Raw genomic sequence first — 20,111 nt, 5'->3', positions numbered from 1 at the left:
GCAGAGCTTTTCGCGTACCACCAGTCCAAAGTGAGAACATACTGATATAGAAATGCGGTTCAGAGAAAGAATGAAAACTCGTCGTTCTTGCATATTTCTACAGCTAAAGCTACACATACAAAGCCCACCCTCTTCCTCTCTCTCTTTCTCCCTTCCAGCGTCCTCGTTTTCCTCGACCACAGCAGCAGCGATCGCGAACGATCTTGATATAGATGATCATACGAACTCATGCGTACGTGCGTGCGTACCCAGGGCATTCCTTAAAGCAGCAGCTGCCCATGCAACCTGGTCGTCACGCTACATGAGAACAAACCGTTCCCCGCCAGCCGAGCTAGAGGCAGCTATGACTCCCTCTAGCGACTGCCTAGCAAGGAACAATCCTCCCCTCTTTCGGATCGAGAGAATCGGTGCGTTGGGCGGCGGAAGTGGAGGTGGAGGCGGACACGACAACTAGCTCCGGCGTGAAAGCAGCGCTGTGAGCTCCCTACGCCACGACATCCTGCTGCACCTCTACCGCGGCAGAAGCCTCGCCATTCTGCCCCTGCTGCACCTGCCCTTGCTGCTGCTGCTGCTGCTGCTGCCCAGGAAGAATCAACTCCTCCCCCAGCCCCGCACCCCCCTCCATCAGACCCGCAAACCTCCCACTCTTCCCCTCTCCACTCCCGCCCATCGCCTCCTCCCTAACCCCCGCACTCCCATCCTCTTCTCCCACCCCAGAAGTCCAAACCTTATCACTAAAAACCCCCCTCTTCTGGCCCTCCCCATGCTTATACGGACAATCCGCCCTCGTACAGGGGTTATACCTACACGCTATGCTCGAATGCGCGAATGTACACCCTTCGACAGCACAATCCGCTCCGTTGCGACAGGGGCGGGAATCCGGGTGTTTGAACGGGCAGGTGGGGCCCGCGGTGCAGTTGGGGTAGAAGCGGCAGATTGTTTCGCTTTTGCTGCCCGCGAAGCCACTACCACCTGGTGCGCCGTTTCCGCCGGACGCGGCGAAGTTCCCTCGCATGGCTGGGGAAGGGTGGCGGCTGAGGCATTTGTTGTTGGTGCAGGCCGGGCCGTAGGAGCAGGTATCTGTCATGTCGAGGGAGATGTTTGGACGGGTGTTGGCGGGGCTTTGGTGCGCGAAGTGGCAGGTTGGGTTGAGGCATTTGAGGTTGAATTTGCACATTGTGTCGAAGGGGGAGCCGCGGTCGGGTTCCAGTGGTCGGTCGATGTCCATGCCGCCGTTGTTACTTGTGTTGTCGCCGGTTTCTGTGGCGGGTGTGGACTGGCGGTTTAGTTTGTTCTGCCCGCGCTTGTCGATGCGGTCGAACATGCTTTTGCCGCCGCGGCCGTTTTTTTGTTGGAAGCCGTTGTTTTGCGGCATGTTGGGCATTTGGCCGCCTTGCAGCATTTGCGCCATCATGTTCGCTTGCATCTCCATCATTTGCATGAACATCATTTGTTGGTCTTGTGGCCCTTGGGTGTTGATCATGGGGTTGTTAGAGTTCATTTGGGCTGCGTGGCCGCCTCTTCCGTTGCCGTTCATCGTGCGCTGCAGTCCGTTTGCAAGGTTTCCACCGCGTGGTCCCCGTGGTGCTCGGCCGGCATGTCCATCTATTCGGCCGGCTCCAGAAGCGGCACCCTTGATCCGTCGTAAGGGGTCGTCTTGTGCTCGGTCCATAGATCTGTTCATCTGGCCGAGCATGCGCCCACCGCGTCCTCCTCGACCACCTCGTCCGCCTTCACTGCCGTTCCGCATCGCTTTCGGCCCACTTGGCACACCCTCCGCAGCACCCGCCTCGTCCATCTGCTCATCCATACCAGAGTCGGTCTGCTCACCACCCGCCTTCTCCACTCCACCCATCTCGCCACTACTCTCCACCGCCGCGCCCTGTCCACTCAACGATCGCGCCTGATCGAACAGCCACCGCGTGAAATCCGCGACTTGCGGGTCGTCTTCGCCCACGCCTAATAATTCACCCCCAAGCTCGGCCTGCACGCCTTGCATATCCTTGCCGTTGACCAGCATCATCGTCACGTACTCTGATAGTGTGGTATCTGTCTCCTCAGGCGCCCAGCTGTTCTCCATCAACTTGGTCTGGGCGACGCGCTGGATCTCGTGAGCCAGAGGCGAGCCTGCTTCCACCGTGACACCGGCCATGATGGCGGGAGTGAAGTGAAGAGGTGTGTGTGTAAGGGTTGTGCTGTCGCGTGTTTGATCTGATACTATTATCAGTAGTGATGGGAGGGATGTGCGACAGTATGTGGCGATTAATAACGAAGTTGGTCCAAGGTCGCGTGTAATTGTGGTAGAGCTTGACTACTGTAGCAGAATGAGGCTGATGCGCTCGAACGAACGCGAGTCGTGCAATGCTGTGTCAGCAAACGCGGCTCAAAATCATAGCCCAAACTATAAATATTATGTAGAAATCTCCATGCGCATGTGATAGTGTCAGGAATATCGCCAGCGAGGCAATCATGTTGAAAGTAAAGGAGCGGAAACAGGCGAAACAACAGCTACGACAACAAGACGAGAGCGATGACTCAGACGTGGAATTCGTGCTCGATGGAGAGCCAGAGAGGGACGAAAGCGAGCAAGAGCTGGAGAGAGTGGTCTTTGGCGACAGTGCTGGTTTCAGGCAGGGCTTGAAGGACGTCGTATTGGTGGATGTAGACGAGGATGAGGAGTCCAAGATCCCTACGACTGGTCTAGAGGAGTTGGACGATGCAGATGTAGGTTAGGCCTCTCACGTGTGTCCTTCTCTGATATAGTGGCTGAATTATTGCATAGCTTTTCTTCACCGACACAGGAGACAGTGTACCACAAGCAACCGTTGAGCCGGACTCGGACGAGGAAGACAAAACGTTACACTCCAAGCATGCGCCAGCCTGGGAAGACAGCGATGACGAGCGAACACTCGTCTCACTAGCAGCTGCACCACGATTGCGGAAGCTACGACGGACTGAAGCCGAGGATGTAGTGGACGGGCGAGAGTACTCCAAGCGGCTACGACGACAATTCGAGTTGCTCAACCCACAACCCGAGTGGGCGCAATATGCTGTCCAACAACCAGCGAGGAAGAAGAGACGATTGTCCGACGACGAAGGATCCTCCAACGACGACATGGACATCGATTCAGACGACATCCCCTCCGTCACCCCCCTCTCCAAGCTCCTCCAATCCTCCTCCGACCTCCTCCGCCCCTCAAACCCAAGCAAAAAGCGCAAACTCCGACCCGAAGTCATCTCTATACAACGAACAAAGGATATCATGGCCACCTCCCCCTCAGCCATCACCTCCCTCTCCTTCCACCCAACTCTCCCCCTCGTCCTCTCCTCCGGTCCCTCAGCAACACTCTACCTGCACCAACTAGCCGCCTCGCCACCAGCACTAGCCCCAAACCCCTTGCTAACAAGCCTCCACATCCGTAAAACGGCCCTCACGACCACTGCTTTCCATCCGACGGACTCGAGAATCTTTCTATCAGCACGAAGACGATATTTCCACGTCTGGAACCTACAGACCGGCCACGTGGAGAAAATCGCCCGGGTATACGGACAGCAGTACGAGCAAAGAAGCATGGAGCGCTTCAAACTCAGTCCCGACGGCAAACTCATGGCTCTCCTTGGCTCGGCGCGCAAAGGCGGCGGCGTCATCAACGTCTTGTCCGCCTCGACTCTGCAATGGGTCGCGCAAGTCCGGGTCGAGAGTCGAGGCGGCGTCGCGGAGTTCTGCTGGTGGCGGGATGGGAAAGGGTTGTGTATTGTGGGTAAGAGCGGGGAGGTCACGGAGTGGAACGCGCAGACTCGGACTGTGGTGGCGAGATGGCAGGATGAAGGTGCTGTGGGGACTACCACTCTAACGCTAGGAGGCCTGCACGAGTTCGCGAAAAGTCCCATCGGAACCGATCGTTGGGTTGTTATTGGGTCTTCGTCCGGGATAGTGAATATCTATGATCGACGGGCTTGGCTCGCTGATCCCATTATTTCTGGCACCGTCCCGATAACGCCGAAACCGACCCGTGTTCTTGACCATCTAACCACACCCATCTCACACCTCCACATCGACCCGAGCGGACAGATTTTGGCCATGGCGTCAAGGTGGAAGCGGGATGCATTGAGGTTAGTGCATTTGCCTAGTTGTACTGTCTTTCGGAACTGGCCGACAGGGGAGACGCCTTTGGGCCGCATCTCGGCCGTGAGTTGGTGCGATGGGGGGGCTGTTGACGGGAGGAGGGGTGGTGAGGGCGGTGGCGTTGAGGGGGGAGGGGATGTGGTTGCGTTGTTGGCGGTGGGGAATGAGAAGGGGGCTGTCAGGGTTTGGGAGGTGAGATGAGATGGGATGAAATGAGATGAGACGTGATCGGTAGGGGACGGTTGGAGGGGGTGAGGCAGAGGGAGGATTGGCAGATAGATGTGGCTGTTTCGTGTGCACAACTCAAGCCCTTCTTATCTTTCCTGGAATTCCCTCCTACCACTACCCATCTGCCTCGAAAAGGACTGTACATGAGTCTTGCCTCTCTCTCTCTCTCCCACATAGATATCATCAATGTTGTATGTACACGTGAGATTGGTATTATATCGATCAACGATTCAGCTGTGTAACGATGACGTCGGTCGATCTCTACCCTCCTCTATTGCCACGAGATATATGTCCACGGCACAACGACATCGAGTTAGCCCTAGTCCTACCGGCTGGTATATTTCAAGGCACACCGTAGACCGATCGCCAAAGTACTGTAGCAAGCAAGATGGCTTCGCAAGAATCCAAGATTATACTGTAAATCTTCCACCTCTTCTGCGTGCTTGCCGCATCCAGCTCAACGGTCTGGTCCAAGCTCAGCACACGCATCTCCATCCGCGCCCCACAGCTAACGGATGAGCCTGACAGGTACACGGCGGGCACGCCCAATGGTCAGAAGATCTCCTGCACGCTTGAGGAATTGGGAGTCGACTATGAGGTGCGGAAGATCGATATAGCGAAGAATGAGCAGAAGGAGGAGTGGTTTCTGAAGATAAACCGTACGTCTCCCACCAATGATCTCTAGACAGTATAGGGAGTTGGGCGTCCTAGGAACCGTAAGAAGGACGACGTCTCGAGGAAGAAGAACTCAAATTTTGAATACCGAGCTGAAGACAGTATAGGAAAAAGAAATGTCATATGCTAACCCTAACCCTCCACAACAGCCAACGGTCGCATCCCAGCCCTCACGGACAATAGCTCTGGTCAAGCACTGCATCTCTTCGAAGGCTCCACAATCCAGAATTATCTCTGCGAGACATACGACTCCGATCACCGCATTTACTTCCCTTACAACAGCGCGGAATACTGGGAGGCTCAATCTTGGCTCACGTGGATGCAATCGGGTCTTGGTCCGATGCAAGGGCAAGCGAATCACTTCTACCGGTATGCGCCGGAGAAAATTCAGTATGCGGTTGCTCGGTACCAGACGGAGACGAGACGGTTGTATGGGGTTCTTGATGCTCGGTTGCGGGAGCAGGAGGGAAAGGGGGAGGGGTTGTGGGTCGTGGGTGGCAAGTATAGCATAGTGGATCTATGTTGCTTCAGCTGGGTCGTACGTTCCTTCCTAAACCCTCCCTTGCAACATCCTCTCACACGGAGCGAAACGCCTGCTGATATGACTTATTCGTGACGATAGAACTGGGCCGAATGGGCCGGCATAGACACCAAACCCTTCCCCGCTCTGCAACGCTGGCTTGGAATCATCCAGCAGCGGCCTGCGGTGCAGAGGGGTGTGGATGTGCCGGATAAGTTCGAGATGAAGGAGGCGATGAGGACGAAGGAGGGGGAGGAGGAGTATGCACGCCATCATAGTAATTGGGTGATGCAGGGGATGAAGGAGGATAGGGAGAAGCATCAGTAAACTATGAGATAGAGAGGGTGGGTGAGCCTTGGTTTGACTTTCTGGTTCCTTACCACCATTCTGTTCGAGCATGTCGTGTCATGCCATGTCGAGTCACGCTCCCTCCTGTAAAGCCAGGAAATATTGGCCGACTTGCATACTCGCTTCGGAACAGTCTTAGCAAGGACCCTTCCAAGTCGTGCAAGATCGACATCTCACATCATCTTTTCCAAAAGCACTCGCTTTCGTCCTCTCCTCCTCCACGACACAAGCCCTGAACAGTAGCACTGCGTACGACTCCACCAATAGCACCGCAAGCCAAACTATCCACCCTCCTCCGACGTCCGCTCGCAAACCACGGAGGTTCAGATCGTCTGGCCCTTCGACTTTGTCCGTCTCGCACTGCACTACCCACCGACCTCTGCCAAGACCTGCCTTAGCAGCCCGGTTCCCCCGATTTTGATGGTAGTCCGCTGCTCTTCTGTCTGGATCAGCCAGAAGCGACTGTCTATCCGTCATCGCCCGTCGACGATCCACTCGAGATCGAAAGTACTGGTGGCCGTGGCGGTCACACACTGCCACGAATTCGTTGGAACCGGGAAGTAGAACAGCGGGAGTAGTGCAAGAGGAGCCTGATGGATTCTACCATTGGTGTTGATCCGGGCGAGAGATTCGCCTTTGCTACGGCAAATCGGTGGATGCTGTGATTACTCGTCTCCACGCTGGTGGCTATTCTGGTGAACGGTGCTTGTTTGCTGTGGTGGAAGAAGAAGCTCGGAGCGTTGTTTGCGGACGACCCTTTCCATCTATGCTCTTCGTGGCATTGAGCTGTCATGTGCAATATCGATTCCCGATCATCTGCTTCAGCCTGTGCTTCTCTGTCGAGTGGCGAGTGCTGATGCTCTCTCCGTCTCAATCACACAACTCGCACGATCAAACACTCTTTTCGTCACAAACTCGTGATGGGCACGTGGCGATATGCCCGAGATTGCAGAAGCAGCTCGCAGCGAACGATCATGGTGGCTGCGGCTGAAATCCATGCCGACTCAATGGTCCGTGGGTACACGGGATACAGCGCCTGATGTCACGCTTTCCCGCTTTCCATGTCTGGCTCCATATTCTGTAGCATAGTCCTCCAGGGTTAACAAAGTCAAAGCGCTGAGTCACCCCATGATCTAGCATTGACGAAGATCGTGTGTTTGGAGTGACTGGGCCCCGAGCACCCGCACAGATTTTCGTTCTGGCGTATCATCGTCCCAAACACTTCAGACATTGATAAGAGTCTCTCACCCACCCGCAGATTTGGCCTCACCCTCCACCCCGTCACCCTTCTCCCCCTTCTCCACCTTCCGCTCCCCCTCCCCATCAAACCCCAACCCCTCCAACTGCCTAATGAGTTCCTGAATCTTAATAACCTTGGCAAACTGCTCCGGCAACAAATCCCCACCTTGCTCCTTCTTCTCCTTCAGCTCCCTCGCCTGGCGTAACTTCTTGGCTAGTTTTCTCGCTTCCTTCGCTGCTTCGACTTCGGGATCGAGATCGTCTTGCTGTGCTAGCCCCTCGGACTCCTCCTTGGATTTAATGTACCCGTTTCCATTTGTCTTCACACCCTCATCCTCCCCAGCACCGTCCTCCTTCCCATCCGAAGCAGCAGCTTTCCTCCTCGCCTCCCTCCTCTTAGCATTCTTGCCTGCAGCCGCAGCTGCCTTATGCGGCGCCAACTTCTCCTCCGCACCTACCACATCGTTCGCGCCCGGCACCCCGGCACCTTTCCCTCTATTCCGAAACCCCTCCGCTGTGCGATTCTTGTAGACTTCCACGTCTTCGGCCGGTTTGTAGCCGGGTCGGACTTTGATTTCTTTGCGGAGAGAGCCGTCCGGGCGCAGAGAGGAGGGGATGATGGAGGAGCCGTTGCTTAGTTGGTGGATGCCGGAGTTGTTGGTTGGGGTGATGGGTTTGGGCTTGGGGGGCATGTTTGGGATCGAGTTCTTAGTGGACGGTGAAGCACTTGTGTGTGGCGAGGGGGAGCATCTCCAATTGTGTATGTAGGTTTGAGAGCGATGATTGTGGTTGTGTGCAAGAGCGAGAGAAGTGACTGTATCGCGAAAGTGCTTGGGGTGGTATGAGTTCGTGTCAGCCAATCAGCTTCTCCGCAACCCGATCTTTTGAGCTTCACCACTTCCACCACTACCGCATTATTCGCCCCGACCAGAACTCGTCCTAACACCTACTCCCCTGCTGCACGACAAAAAGGGCAAATATCACACAATGGCCGGTATCCTGGACGCACTTTACGGGTACGAAGGATAGCAGATCAAGCGAGGAAGCAAAGCAGGAAGAACTAACAGGAGAGCACAAACAGCTCCTTCATCCGCCGAAATGCCACCTTCCTCGCCGTAATCTTCACCGGGGCTTTCGCGACTGAGATGTATGCATACGATACACCACACACACCACGGCTATAACCATGCCAGGAAGGACTATCAGGACTGACAGCTTGAGAATAGAGTCTTCGAGACGACAGCCAATGGCATCTGGGACCGGGTAAACAAGGGTGTACGTCTTGATACAGCTGAAGGATATACTGGATGGTGAGGGTACTGACATGTGATATGTAGCGACAATGGAAGGATATTAAGCAGCGATATATGGAGCCGGCGGACGACGAGTAGATTATGGGAGGATCAGGCTAGGGTGGTGGTGGGTGCTGATGTGCTTATGTGGGCAAGCAAAAGCTGGCCACTCCATACAGACGGCGGCTCTTGTCTGCCATCATATTCGGGCAGATGTTAAGATAGCTGGGGGTGGAAGGTGTGTATATAGTCAAAGGTCAAGCCAAACCACAACCATATGTTCTAGCACCATATCCGTACGCTACACCTTCCTTGGTCCACGGGATGACAATATGTATAAACCTATTCTCATCGCCTACGGACTCGATGAAGTAGTGTGTACTCGTGAATCCGTGTCAATATATGTGAGCCTGATTTCGTCATCAGCGCGCATGTCAGTCGCGTTGCAGTTGCACTTCCGCTTTGTAGAACCACTGCAACGGCTATAGCACTATAAGGTGTCAAGCACAACCACCAACACTTCTCTTCTGGCCTCAACAAATCATATCACCGGCTACACACGACTGCACGAATATATGTGGATGACTCAACACAGCCATCTTCACATGACAGCCTCCCACCACCACCGATGAAGTAACGAAACAAGGCCCCAGGCGCATACCATAATACACCATCATCATGCTCTCCCCAACCACCACCACTTCCTCCGACCAACTCTGCCACGACCTCGTCACCCACCCCTCCCACTTCGAATACCGCTACACAGGCGAATCCGACCGCCGCCTCCGAGAAACACTCTTCCGCAGCCTCGCCGCCAACAAAGACGCCTACCTCCCCCTCTTCTTTCCTTCGGGGCTACCCCACGACCGCTCCCAACCCTGGTCGCTCAAACAAGCTCAGGGAGCGGAAGAAGGGGCGGAATACACCCCTGCTGCTCGAGGTACAGCCTGCGGTCATATCTTCAGAAGCGGGGAGAGTACATATCACTGCAAGACGTGTGCTGCGGATGCGACGTGCGTGTTGTGTGTGCGCTGTTTCGAGGGCAGCGAGCACGACGGGCATAATGTCTTTGTCAGTGTGAGTCCGGGGAATAGTGGATGTTGTGATTGCGGCGACAAGGAGGCGTGGAAGAGGGAGGTGAGGTGTGAGATTCATTCTCATCTCAGTGCTGAGGCGGAGGGGGAGAGGATGGGCAAGGAGAAGAAGAAAGCTGCTCAGGGGGTGGAGGGAGGGTCGAGGTTACCGCCTGAGTTGCTGGAGGCGATGCATGTGACTCTTGGACGAGTGGTGGACTATCTATGTGACGTGTTTGCTTGCTCGCCTGAACAGTTGCGACTTCCCAAGACGGAAGACTCGATCCAACTCGATGAGCGATTATCTCGACTAGGGCCCGCCTACGGCTCGGAGCCTCAAGAAGCAGAACCCGAATACGCTCTCGTCCTCTGGAACGACGAAAAGCACACCGTAGACGATGTGACTAGCCTTGTCGCACGGGCCTGCAGCAAGTCCCGTAAGTTCGGCCGAGCGATTGCGATGGAGGTCGACGAGGTGGGAAGGTCGACTGTACACTACTCGAAGGATATTAAGGAGCTTCTTCGCATGGCTGGGATACTGGAACAGATCAAACTCACCACCACCATTCGCAGTGCAAGGGATACGTATAGAGAGCAGATGTGCTCGACCATCGTTGACTGGATTTCGGACATCTCCGGTTGTGCGGTAGGCGATGATGCATATGTGCTCCGAAATATCGTCTGCGAAGAGATGCTCCAACCATGGCAGACTGGTAGTGCGGCGCCGAATGTGGATGTGGGAAATGCGGGCTTGGACGATCATGAACTGGAGGAGAATGAGAAGACGCGGGCCCAGTATCGACAATATATGCGTCCGCTTGTCATGCAGGGCCAGGACGGAGGGGTGAGGATCGTGGTCCCGACTGCTGAAGTGGAGATTGAGGAGGATGATGATGAGGATGACGGTGGGGGCGAAGAAATCGAGGATGAAGAGGATGAGAATGACGGGTATGATGAGATGGATGGGGTGGAGGTGGATGTCAGTGATATTCGAGAAGCGGCTAATGCTGCCATGGCTTTGGCGCAGGCCGAGGCGGCGGATATGGATATTGATTTCATGGACGATAACGAGGATGTCACGGAGCATTTGGAGGCGACGATTGCGGGATATCCTCCTCCACCTCCTCCGCCGCGGGAGGGTACAAGACAGCGGCGTGTCTTCACGCCAGCCGATAGTGACGATGGCGAGGTAGCTATTACAGAAAACAGCACTAGACCTGATCCCGGCGCGCCTTATGCCATCCTCCCCAAGACACCCAAAACGAAAGGTATGCCCAACAAACGCGCCCTCACCCGCCCCTCACGCCACTGGCTCGAGAAGCCCTCGGGCTTCCGCTCCCGCCCAAGCGAACCGTGCGAAGACCTCTGGCAGCGCGTCCGCCTCGACTACCTCATCCTCTACGACCTGCGCCTCTGGAAAATCCTCCGCATCCACCTCCGCCACCTCTACATCACCACCGTCGTCACCCTCCCACACTTCAAACGGATCTTGGGCTTGCGATTCGCGGGTTTATACACGACGCTCTCCCAACTCTACCTCATCGCCGACCGCGAACCAGACCACAGTATCATTAACCTCTCCGTGCAAATGTTGACGACCCCGTCGATTACGGAGGAGGTGGTGGAACGAGGAAATTTCTTCACAAACCTCATGGCTATCCTCTATACCTTCCTCACAACCCGCCAAGTAGGCTTTCCCGAGGACGTGCAAACCCGCGCCACGCTCGCCTTCGAAGCCGGCGCCGTAACGAATCGCCGGATCTTCCATTTCTTCATGGATCTGAGATGGCTATGCCAGAGCGAACTGATCCATAGAAAATTAAGGACGGAGCAGCGGTATCTTCTGCAGTTTTTGGATCTGGCTAAGTTGCATCAGGGCGTTTGTCCGAACGTGCGGTATACGGGCGAGCACGTCGAGTACGAGAGCGATGCGTGGATCTCGGCCAGCATGATTGTGAAGGAGGTCAATAGACTCTGCAAACAGGTCGCGGGGTCCTTTGGGCGGAAAGCCGGGGATGATGAGGATGGGCATTTGCAGCGTGCGCTCAGGACGGTGGCGCAGGTGACGATGATTAATTCTTTTGGCTACGAACGTAGGCGTTTCATCGCGGCGGAGTTGAAGGATGATTTGGCGTGGCATCTTGTCGGACCGTTTGAGAAGAGTGGGAGGTTGTACTCGGTGCCCCGGTGTCGCATCCAGGCCGAGTCGATGAGTTTCCATCATCCGTTGCATTATCTTCTGTCCTGGCTATTGGAGGAGGGGAAGGAGATGAGTCGGGAGGAGGTCAGGGCTCTGCTTACTTTTGCGCCGGCGGATCTCAAGGACCCGTGGAATGTGACGCGTACCAGTCCAGCGCCGAGTACGCTCACGAGCGATGAGTTACTCAGTGGGATTCTCGACGCACCGTTGAGGACGTACGTCTGGCTCGCGCAGATGAAGAGCGGGATGTGGGTGCGCAATGGTATCACGCTCCGGCATCAGGCACATACATATCGCAGCGTCAATCATCGCGATGTCGGGTATCAGCGGGATTTACTGCTGATTCAAACCGGACTGGTGCTTTGTGGGGCTGAGACCGAGAAGCCGGGGGAGAGGTATCTTGCGCAGATGATCGATCGGTTTGAGATGACGAGGTGGTTTCAGGGGGATTATGGGGTTCGGGCCGGATTTGAGGAAGGGCAGCAGTTGGATGTGTTGGAGGACTTCTTCCATTTGCTCGTTGTTTGTCTGAGCGAACGGGGTAATCTGGTACCCAACAGCAGCAGCAGCAGCAGCAGCACCATCTCGGCATCATCGGGAAGCCAGCAGCATGCGCGGCAACAGCACCTCCAACACGATATCGCGCACGCTCTCTGCTTCAAACCGCTTTCTTACTCCGACCTTAAGAACCGCGTCACGGATAAGGTGGGCGATAGCGAGGATTTCTCCGCCATCTTATCCGAAATGGCGCATTATCGCGCGCCGGAGGGAATGTCGGATACCGGGACCTTCGAACTCAAACCCGAGTTCATTGAGCTCGTGGATCCGTATTATGCGCATTATAGTCGGAATCATCGCGAGGAGGCCGAGGGGATCTACAAGAAATACATCGCTTCGAAATCTTCTCGGGTATCTGGTGCGGTGGGCCTAAAGGCAGAGGACGTGGTGTTTGAGCCTCGACTGCAGGTCATCGATCGGGGTTTGTTTGTCGATCTGGCGGCTTTCACGCGGACGGAGTTGTTCGCGCAGGTGGTGAGTGCGGCGCTGGGGTTTGTGGTGGGCCGGAAGGTTTTCGCGCCCAAGGTGCAGGCGCCGCGGGCGGAGACGTTTGCGCATATGGTGTTGCATTTGGTGGTTTTGGCCGTGAATGAGGAGAGGGATGGGGTGGCGGGGTTTGTGGAGTTGGCGGGTACGCCGTTGAGTGTACTTGCTCCCTCTGGGAAGGATGGGGCAGCAGCCGGGGAGACGGTGGTGGGGTTGCTTGTTACGCTCGTCGGGATGGAGGAGTATTCGGCTTGTCATCCTACTATCCGACATATTCTACGCAAGATGCAGGCGAGGCAGCCGGAGAAGATGAGTTGGGTGGGGGTGGCGGCGCTGGATGATCGGTCCGGGACGGCGAGTCCGGCGTCGATGGTCTCGGCGGAGGATAAGGGGAAGAAGAAGGCGGAGGCGTTGGCGAGGCAGGCGAGGGTCATGGCGAAGATGAAGGAGCAGCAGAATAGCTTTATGCTTAACCAGGGGCTTACTGCATTTGGCGGGGATGACGATGATGGGGAGGAGGATTTCGAGGATCTGGATGATATGAGCGTTACGGCCGACGACACTGGGACGGTATCTGCAGTGGAACATCGCAAGACCTGGGCGTTTCCGTCAGGGACGTGTATTCTATGCCAAGAAGACACGACGGATGGCGAGCGACTCTACGGCACCTTCGCTTTTTTGGGTGAGAGCAGTCTCGTCCGCACAACACCCACCAACGATCCGGATTTCGTCGCCGAAGTCCTCACCACGCCGGCAAGTCTAGACAGATCAGCCTCCGACCTCCGTCCCTTCGGCGTCTCGGGAAACAACAAACAAATTTTCCACAAAACGGCCGTCGACGGCACAGTCACCACTTCCGAACGCCAGGGCTTGTCGAAGGGTTTCCCGCGCCAGCCGAGGAAGAGTAAGGATCCCGTCGCTACGAGTTGCGGCCATATGATGCATTTCAGCTGTTTCGAGGAGTATCTGAAAGCGACCCTCCGTCGCCATACGACGCAGATCGCGCGGTCGCATCCTGAACGGGTGGAGCTGAAGGAGTTCATTTGTCCGTTGTGTAAAGCGCTAGGGAATACTTTCTTGCCTATTATTTGGAAACCTAAGATGTGTGCTAGGGAATGGGAGTTGCATACTGCGAAGTCTCTGGGTGACTGGCTGTTGGAGGCGGATCTGCAGGGCGATTTGTCGTTTTTGGAGACGATGCATGCGGATATTGGCAGTGTGAGGGAGAGACAACGGCAGATTTCGGAACAGTATTCGGCTAGGAGCTCAAGGTATGTCGCTGCGAACTTCGCTCCGGGGTTGGTGGAGAGCTTGAGGGAGTTGTCGCTTGAGGGCTCCTCTTCCGCGGCTAGTACGCCGCGGTACTCGTTACGGAGGGGGTATAGTCTCTCGTCGCTCTTCCGGATGGGGAGGCGCGATAGCAGTCCTTCGGATACATTTGGTTCGCATGCCAGCTTGTTGCCGCATGGGGGTGAGCCGCCGCGCATGGCGGAGTTGATGAAAGCGTACCTTCGCGTCGCGGAAACAATTCGTGAGAATAATCTCTGTGATCCGGCGAGGATTTTGGACGGGAGTGTCAACCCTGTTTCGCCGCTTTCCCGCGCGCTGGGCCAGTCGGTGGCGAGTTTCGAGATCGCGCATCGGGGGTCCGCTGGTGATGTGGTGGGGACTTCCTTGCTGCAGGATCTTTCGGAGCAGAATCTTACGCATTTGCGTGTGCTGGCCGAGACGGTGGAGTCTTTCCTTGCGGTCAGCGTCCTGAGGACTTCTTCTGCTGGTGTGAACATCATTGCCCAGGATACTGTTAAGAGGAGGGAGATTCTCACCGCGCAGCTTTTTGGTACGGAGACGGAGATTGCTATGATTAAGCTTAGGGAGACGGGGGAGAATCTTCTGTTTCAGGATGATATCTTCTTGTTCTTCGCGGACTGGTTGGCTTTCATGGCGCCGTCGGTGGCTGAGGCGAATAGTGTCTTGCAACTCTGCTACTGGGCGGAGATTGTGAAGACAGTGTTCGTGTTCAAGGGGGTGGTAAAAGGTCTCGGCGACAATTCGCACACCCAGGAGCCTGTCAGCGAGCCATTCAAGCTCGCGGTCTCAGGCATCGCAATGGAATGGGATCGCTTCGCCATGCCATTGACGGAAGCTCAGCTACAGAATATGCGCGTGATCGTGGACAAGTACGCGCTGGCATTCCTCCGCAAAGCCATTGTGCTCATGCACGTCCGGTACGGCCTGGACTACGAGTGTCCCAAGGACATCAAGCTCGAAGCGCCAGAACTGTCCCGTTTGACGGCTCTCCTCCACATACCCACCATCGACGATCTCAGCACCCTGTACACCACCTCTACCCCACCAAGCGCCAAACTCCGCCTCCTAACCAAACGCTGGGTTAGTCAAGCCACGACGATGTCCGAACACGAACCCACCTCCATCACTCTCTCCCACCCGGCAATCTACGAACTGATCGGCCTCCCCAAAAACTACGATACCCTCACCTCGGTCGCCTTGAAAAGCAGCTGCCCGACAACAGGAAAAGAACTCACCGACCCAGCCATCTGTCTCCTCTGCGGCGCCATCTTCTGCTCCCAAGCAGTCTGCTGCATGAAGGACAAAGACAAAGGTGGCTGCTACCAGCACATGGCCACGTGCGGAGGCAAGATCGGCCTCTTCATCAATATCAGAAAGTGTATGGTTCTCTTCATGCATGGGCCCGCGAATGGGAGCTGGAGCCATGCGCCGTACTTGGATCGGCATGGGGAGCCTGATCCGACGTTGCGGAAACATCATCAGTTGTTTTTGCATCAGAGGCGGTATGATCGGTTGTTGAGAGAGGCGTGGCTGGGGCATGGCGTGCCGAGTTTGATTTCGCGGAAGTTGGAGGCGGATATCAACCCTGGAGGATGGGAGACGCTGTAAAGCGTAGTTTGATTGTACCGATTCAGTCTGAGGTGTCAATTGAAGTGGGTTGTACGTTATATAAGGGGATGGTTTTTGGACTGGGCGTAGGCGTTGTGGTGTATGCTCGGACTTGTCCGGGTTTGCTTATAGATTTGTTATGAAGACACGAATGCATGAACATGTGAAATTAGCTCTCTCGAAAGCCTTCATATCACTCTATTCGTCTTTAAATTGCCACGTACCTACCAAAGAGAATCAGATCCTTCCATGGAGGCGATACACGAGAAGCCGAAGTAATGCGTAGGAGCACATGTTTCCTTGGACATCGTAACATCGTTACATTTGAATCGCTATGTTGGTATGAATCCTTCCGAATCCTTCTGCTGCTGCGCCCATGTCTCTGGGAATGCAGCGATACCTGCGATGATGCCAACAGCCATGAAGCAGATTGATATGATGGACCAGATGACACCCCAGCATTGTGACGACCCTCCGTAGCGCTTGGCGAACTGGCTGGCATCTGAGCTGTTGACTTTGCGGAAGATGAGGTCGTCGCAGATATCCCAGACACTGTAGAGTGAGGACATGACGCCGATGAAGAGGACATAGAATCGTAGAGCCTCTGCATGAGCGATGAACCAGAATGCTACTAGACATCCGACCGCAAGTAGGATGGTCAAGATCGTCAACCTGATATCAAACATCAGCATCTATCGATGATGCGCAACAAGAGTAACTCTTACCAATCCTTCTTGCCATACCACAGAACGAACAGGAAGCAGACCCCGAGGACGATACTGGCAACCTTACTGGCCACGATGTCGAAGCCGCAGAATGTGAGCAGCATGCCAATGATTGATGATCCCAGATAGCCGGCAGGTAGCGTAATGGCGCTTATGCCACCACGCATATGTGTCACACCACCTTCGTGAGGATCCAGTGATATCGACTCGACTCTCCCACCTGTGCAGCATGCCGTTATGGCATGACCGAACTCATGGAAGGCTATGACGAGCATCTGAGCATGTATTAGCCTTGACTTCTGCCGTAGCCTTGGGAAATATCGGGTATACTGTACCTTGAACGGCCAGAGCACGTAACGGACGTAGGGGATATTCCATAGTAATGCAATGATCACGACGTATGCTGCGATGACCCCCAAAGTGACTCCTTGGGCGCCTCGTACTTTGAGGTCGTCGTTCCGAGGCCTTATTAGACGATCTCGGACCAGTACCGGGCCGACTGTTACGATGGCCCTTCGCGCTAGGTAGCCGAGTCCCGTATCGGAAGGCACGATAGGCGCCATGATTGCTCGCTTGGGATGGAGCGGGTGATGATCAGAAGATGGACAGATAGACGGGATGAAGTGAAGTATATGCCATCGACAAGGCGCGTGTACAAGCTGACGCGGCGAGATCTGAGACGCAAGGCTTGCATAGTTGCACAGCCATTCCATTCTGTGGCTATATTTAGACGAGGCCGGCAGAAGTTCGGACGACATAGCAGTTGGAAGTGCCCACAAGACATCGTGAACACAACATCAATCCTTTCGCACAACACAATCAAACCGAATTTGGTGTTCTGTCCCTGACCTACCGTACGACCATGTCGACCGACGAGAGTAGCGAGGAGGTAAATCTTAGTACGCATGCGAGCAAGACCTTCATGATGCCATAAACCTCTGAAGCTGCAGGTTGGCTGGAAGAGATCGTGTCAGAAGGTCTGTACACCACGATCGAATACCACCACTATTCTCGTATATGTGTTCCAAAGGAATCCAATGAAGTCGAGCCCCTACATGCTGGACGTTGATAAGACACGGAATGACGTAAAGTCCGGCACGGAGACGCGAAGCTAGACGGCCCCGACTTTTGCCGTCCTGGGCAAGTACAAAATCCGTACGGCAGCGATACAAACTCACAACTTGATTCCATGTCAAATGGCCTCGGGACCGTGTGAAGACACAGTTGGCATTCGAACTGTCCTAACGTGAAAAAGCCTACTACCGCTCCAACCACGATGTCGTCGAACCGGGCACCGATCGCGGCGGCCAGAACACCCACCGAGAAGCCTAACCTTCGCAGGCCGATCGCCTGCGTCGAATGTCAGCGCCGCAAAACCAAATGCGACCACCAGAATCCTTGTACAAATTGTATTCGCCTGAAAGTGCATTGCACGCCAGCCGTCCCGCAAGCGCGACGCAGGCACAGAAGATTCCCTGAGAGAGTGCTTCTAGAGAGGTTAAGGCATTACGAGGGTTTGTTGGCGAAAGGTAAGATCGCTTTCAAGCCTCTCGCGGATGAGGGAGCGATGGACGTGGAGGGACAATCCGTCTATGGCGAGGGTGAGGGCCTTGAGGACAGCGAGTCCCATGCCGAGGGCAATTGGGATATCAAACACACGCCCGAGTCGCTTGACGCTGTGTGAGTCTTTGTCCCGTCTCGTTATTTGGCCCACTGTCGTCTAGTACGTTTGCAGTAAGGTTCGCTGACGAACGTCGTAGTAATTTGTGGACTGCTATGAATCAAAAAGTAAATTTCGTGAACTAAGACCCGCTTGACAGACGTCTATCAGTGTAGCCGCTAACGACTTCATGTAGACTGGTGATACTGACAGCGAAAGTGGAGGTGGAGACCTAGATCGCGATCGTGAAAGTGCTAGTCGACATGCCGACGATATTACGCATGTACCAACACTCCAAAAGGCGCTCGATCAAGTATATGATGGCCAGACCAGGAAGCTTCTCTTCTGCGAGCCCGCCCCGACCTCACTTTTAAACATAACTGCGCTTCACCCAGCTCCTGGGCAAATCTTCCAGCTATGGCAGATGTATCTCGACAATGTCGACCCGCTCCTCAAGGTGACACATACCCCTACGATGCAGAGCCGGATCATCAACGTCATGACGAACTTGACCGCCGCTGAACCAGTCATGCATGCGATATTGTTTGCAATATACTGCGTTGCTGTGACCAGCCTCAGCAACGAGGACTGTGTCCTCCGGTGCGGTTCGCCGAAGAAGGAACTCTTGGCTACCTATCAACAGGCTTATCAGCAAGCGATTTGGCGGTGCCATTTTATGCGGACGAACGATCGTGATACCTTGACAGCTGTGCTTTTATACCTGGTGAGTCGCAATTCCGCGATTAGAACTGCAACGCTTTCTCCTCTCAGTATCTTATATCAGTGCCTAGATCTCGATCAAGAGTGATGTCGATCGTCGTCCACTTTCCACGTTCCTTGGTAGTGTTGTTCGTATTGCTCAGCGCATTGGAATCGACAGCGAAACCCAAAATGCCAAGTGCAATGCCTTCGAAGCTGAGATGCGAAGACGATTATGGTGGGCGATTGTGCTCTTTGATAGAAGGTTATGCGAAGCCTCGCACGACCTCAGGATGTCAGCACTGACACCGACCTGGACTTGTCAGCTTCCTGCCAACCTTAGTGATTTTGATCTCCGCCCGGGGATGAAGACGCTACCACAAGCTCACGAGCGACCTACCGAAGCTCTGCATATTCTGGTCCGGAGCACTATTGGCCAGTGGCTACGTTACAACGCTTCTCAGATTGACTTCGTGAATCCCCTTCTGCAGCCACTCGCGAGCAGCGTGGCCACGGAGCCGGCAGAAGCCCGTGATGAGTTTGCGGTGCTCGAGAAGCTCATCGCCGCCAAGTTTGGCAGTGAATCTAATCTGGACGATCCGCTCCACTATGCCACCATGTGGTCAGCACGGAGTGCGGTGGCAAGCGCCAAGCTTCGAAAGCATTGCTGGATCATTTTGAGATCAGATGGGCGCCGAATGGAGGTCCAGCGGGACGCCGCGATGTCGCATGCGCTGACTATCGTCGAGTGCGAAGCAAAGCTTGTCAACTCGTCGATGGCCGAGAGATTCCACTGGTACGTTGGACAATTCCCCTTTGCGGCATATATACATGTCGTCCAGGACCTGAAGATCCGACCAAAGCAGCGACAAGCGGAGCATGCCTGGAGTGTACTGAACGACGACTTCATGAGCCGATTTGGAGGAGTTAAAATAAGCGGCCATCCTGTATTCACCTTGCTTGCCAAAACAATCGTGCAGGCATGGGAGGCATGGAGACTTAGCACGTCTTCTAGTGATGAAAGGCTCGCTGTCCTGCCCATGATTGAGGAGATGCGTAAGATTGCTGAGTCGGGCGTGCCACCGGCAGCTTTGAACCCTCTGATGGAGTCTCCAGGCGGCGGAAGTGACAATCCTTTGTATGACGTTGGCTTGGAGGAATTTCTGCCGTTGCCCGCTGACTACTATGGGGGAGACGCTAGTGGAGTTCATGATATGAGCTGGCCTGATGCCGTTGGGACCACCGCAAACGACATGGATTGGCTCGGATTCGGTGGGCCAGACCAGAGATATGGCTTTGCTGGTGTCGGTTCGTCTTAGCCCTGAACGCAGTCATCTCCTTGCTCGTGACAACAAAAGGCTGA

At 54.9% G+C, this 20,111-nt stretch overlaps 7 protein-coding genes across 7 annotated transcripts; 4 read left to right on the top strand and 3 right to left on the bottom strand.

Moving 5' to 3' along the window:
• Positions 1-484: 484 nt before the first annotated feature.
• HEM14_1 (oxygen-dependent protoporphyrinogen oxidase) lies at positions 485-2,152 on the bottom strand (the record flags this gene model as incomplete). Its single annotated transcript, XM_064836299.1, has 1 exon — positions 485-2,152. The coding sequence occupies one exon, from the start codon at positions 2,150-2,152 to the stop codon at positions 485-487; it is 1,668 nt and encodes a 555-aa protein (XP_064696508.1).
• Positions 2,153-2,469: 317 nt separating this feature from the next.
• UTP18 (U3 snoRNP protein) lies at positions 2,470-4,327 on the top strand (the record flags this gene model as incomplete). The annotated part of the gene is made up of 2 exons (XM_064836298.1): positions 2,470-2,724; positions 2,783-4,327. The coding sequence occupies 2 exons, from the start codon at positions 2,470-2,472 to the stop codon at positions 4,325-4,327; spliced, it is 1,800 nt and encodes a 599-aa protein (XP_064696507.1).
• A 415-nt stretch (positions 4,328-4,742) lies between these two features.
• On the top strand, positions 4,743-5,876 carry GST2_1 (Glutathione S-transferase 2; the record flags this gene model as incomplete). Its single annotated transcript, XM_064836297.1, has 4 exons — positions 4,743-4,771; positions 4,811-5,013; positions 5,179-5,567; positions 5,652-5,876. 4 exons carry the CDS (start codon positions 4,743-4,745, stop codon positions 5,874-5,876), a joined length of 846 nt encoding a protein of 281 aa, XP_064696506.1.
• A 1,265-nt stretch (positions 5,877-7,141) lies between these two features.
• LTS14_003593 (uncharacterized protein) lies at positions 7,142-7,828 on the bottom strand (the record flags this gene model as incomplete). Its single annotated transcript, XM_064836296.1, has 1 exon — positions 7,142-7,828. The coding sequence occupies one exon, from the start codon at positions 7,826-7,828 to the stop codon at positions 7,142-7,144; it is 687 nt and encodes a 228-aa protein (XP_064696505.1).
• A 1,278-nt stretch (positions 7,829-9,106) lies between these two features.
• Positions 9,107-15,664, top strand: UBR1 (E3 ubiquitin-protein ligase ubr1; the record flags this gene model as incomplete). The annotated part of the gene is made up of 1 exon (XM_064836295.1): positions 9,107-15,664. One exon carries the CDS (start codon positions 9,107-9,109, stop codon positions 15,662-15,664), a length of 6,558 nt encoding a protein of 2,185 aa, XP_064696504.1.
• A 332-nt stretch (positions 15,665-15,996) lies between these two features.
• On the bottom strand, positions 15,997-16,952 carry LTS14_003591 (uncharacterized protein; the record flags this gene model as incomplete). Its single annotated transcript, XM_064836294.1, has 2 exons — positions 15,997-16,336; positions 16,390-16,952. 2 exons carry the CDS (start codon positions 16,950-16,952, stop codon positions 15,997-15,999), a joined length of 903 nt encoding a protein of 300 aa, XP_064696503.1.
• A 713-nt stretch (positions 16,953-17,665) lies between these two features.
• Positions 17,666-20,067, top strand: LTS14_003590 (uncharacterized protein; the record flags this gene model as incomplete). The annotated part of the gene is made up of 3 exons (XM_064836293.1): positions 17,666-18,069; positions 18,263-18,773; positions 18,841-20,067. The coding sequence occupies 3 exons, from the start codon at positions 17,666-17,668 to the stop codon at positions 20,065-20,067; spliced, it is 2,142 nt and encodes a 713-aa protein (XP_064696502.1).
• Positions 20,068-20,111: the final 44 nt, after the last annotated feature.

This window comes from Recurvomyces mirabilis (genome assembly GCF_035927965.1).
Source record: "Recurvomyces mirabilis strain CCFEE 5264 chromosome Unknown scaffold_7, whole genome shotgun sequence".
NCBI lineage: Eukaryota > Fungi > Ascomycota > Dothideomycetes > Mycosphaerellales > Teratosphaeriaceae > Recurvomyces > Recurvomyces mirabilis.
This window is presented reverse-complemented; position numbering and strand designations above follow the sequence as displayed.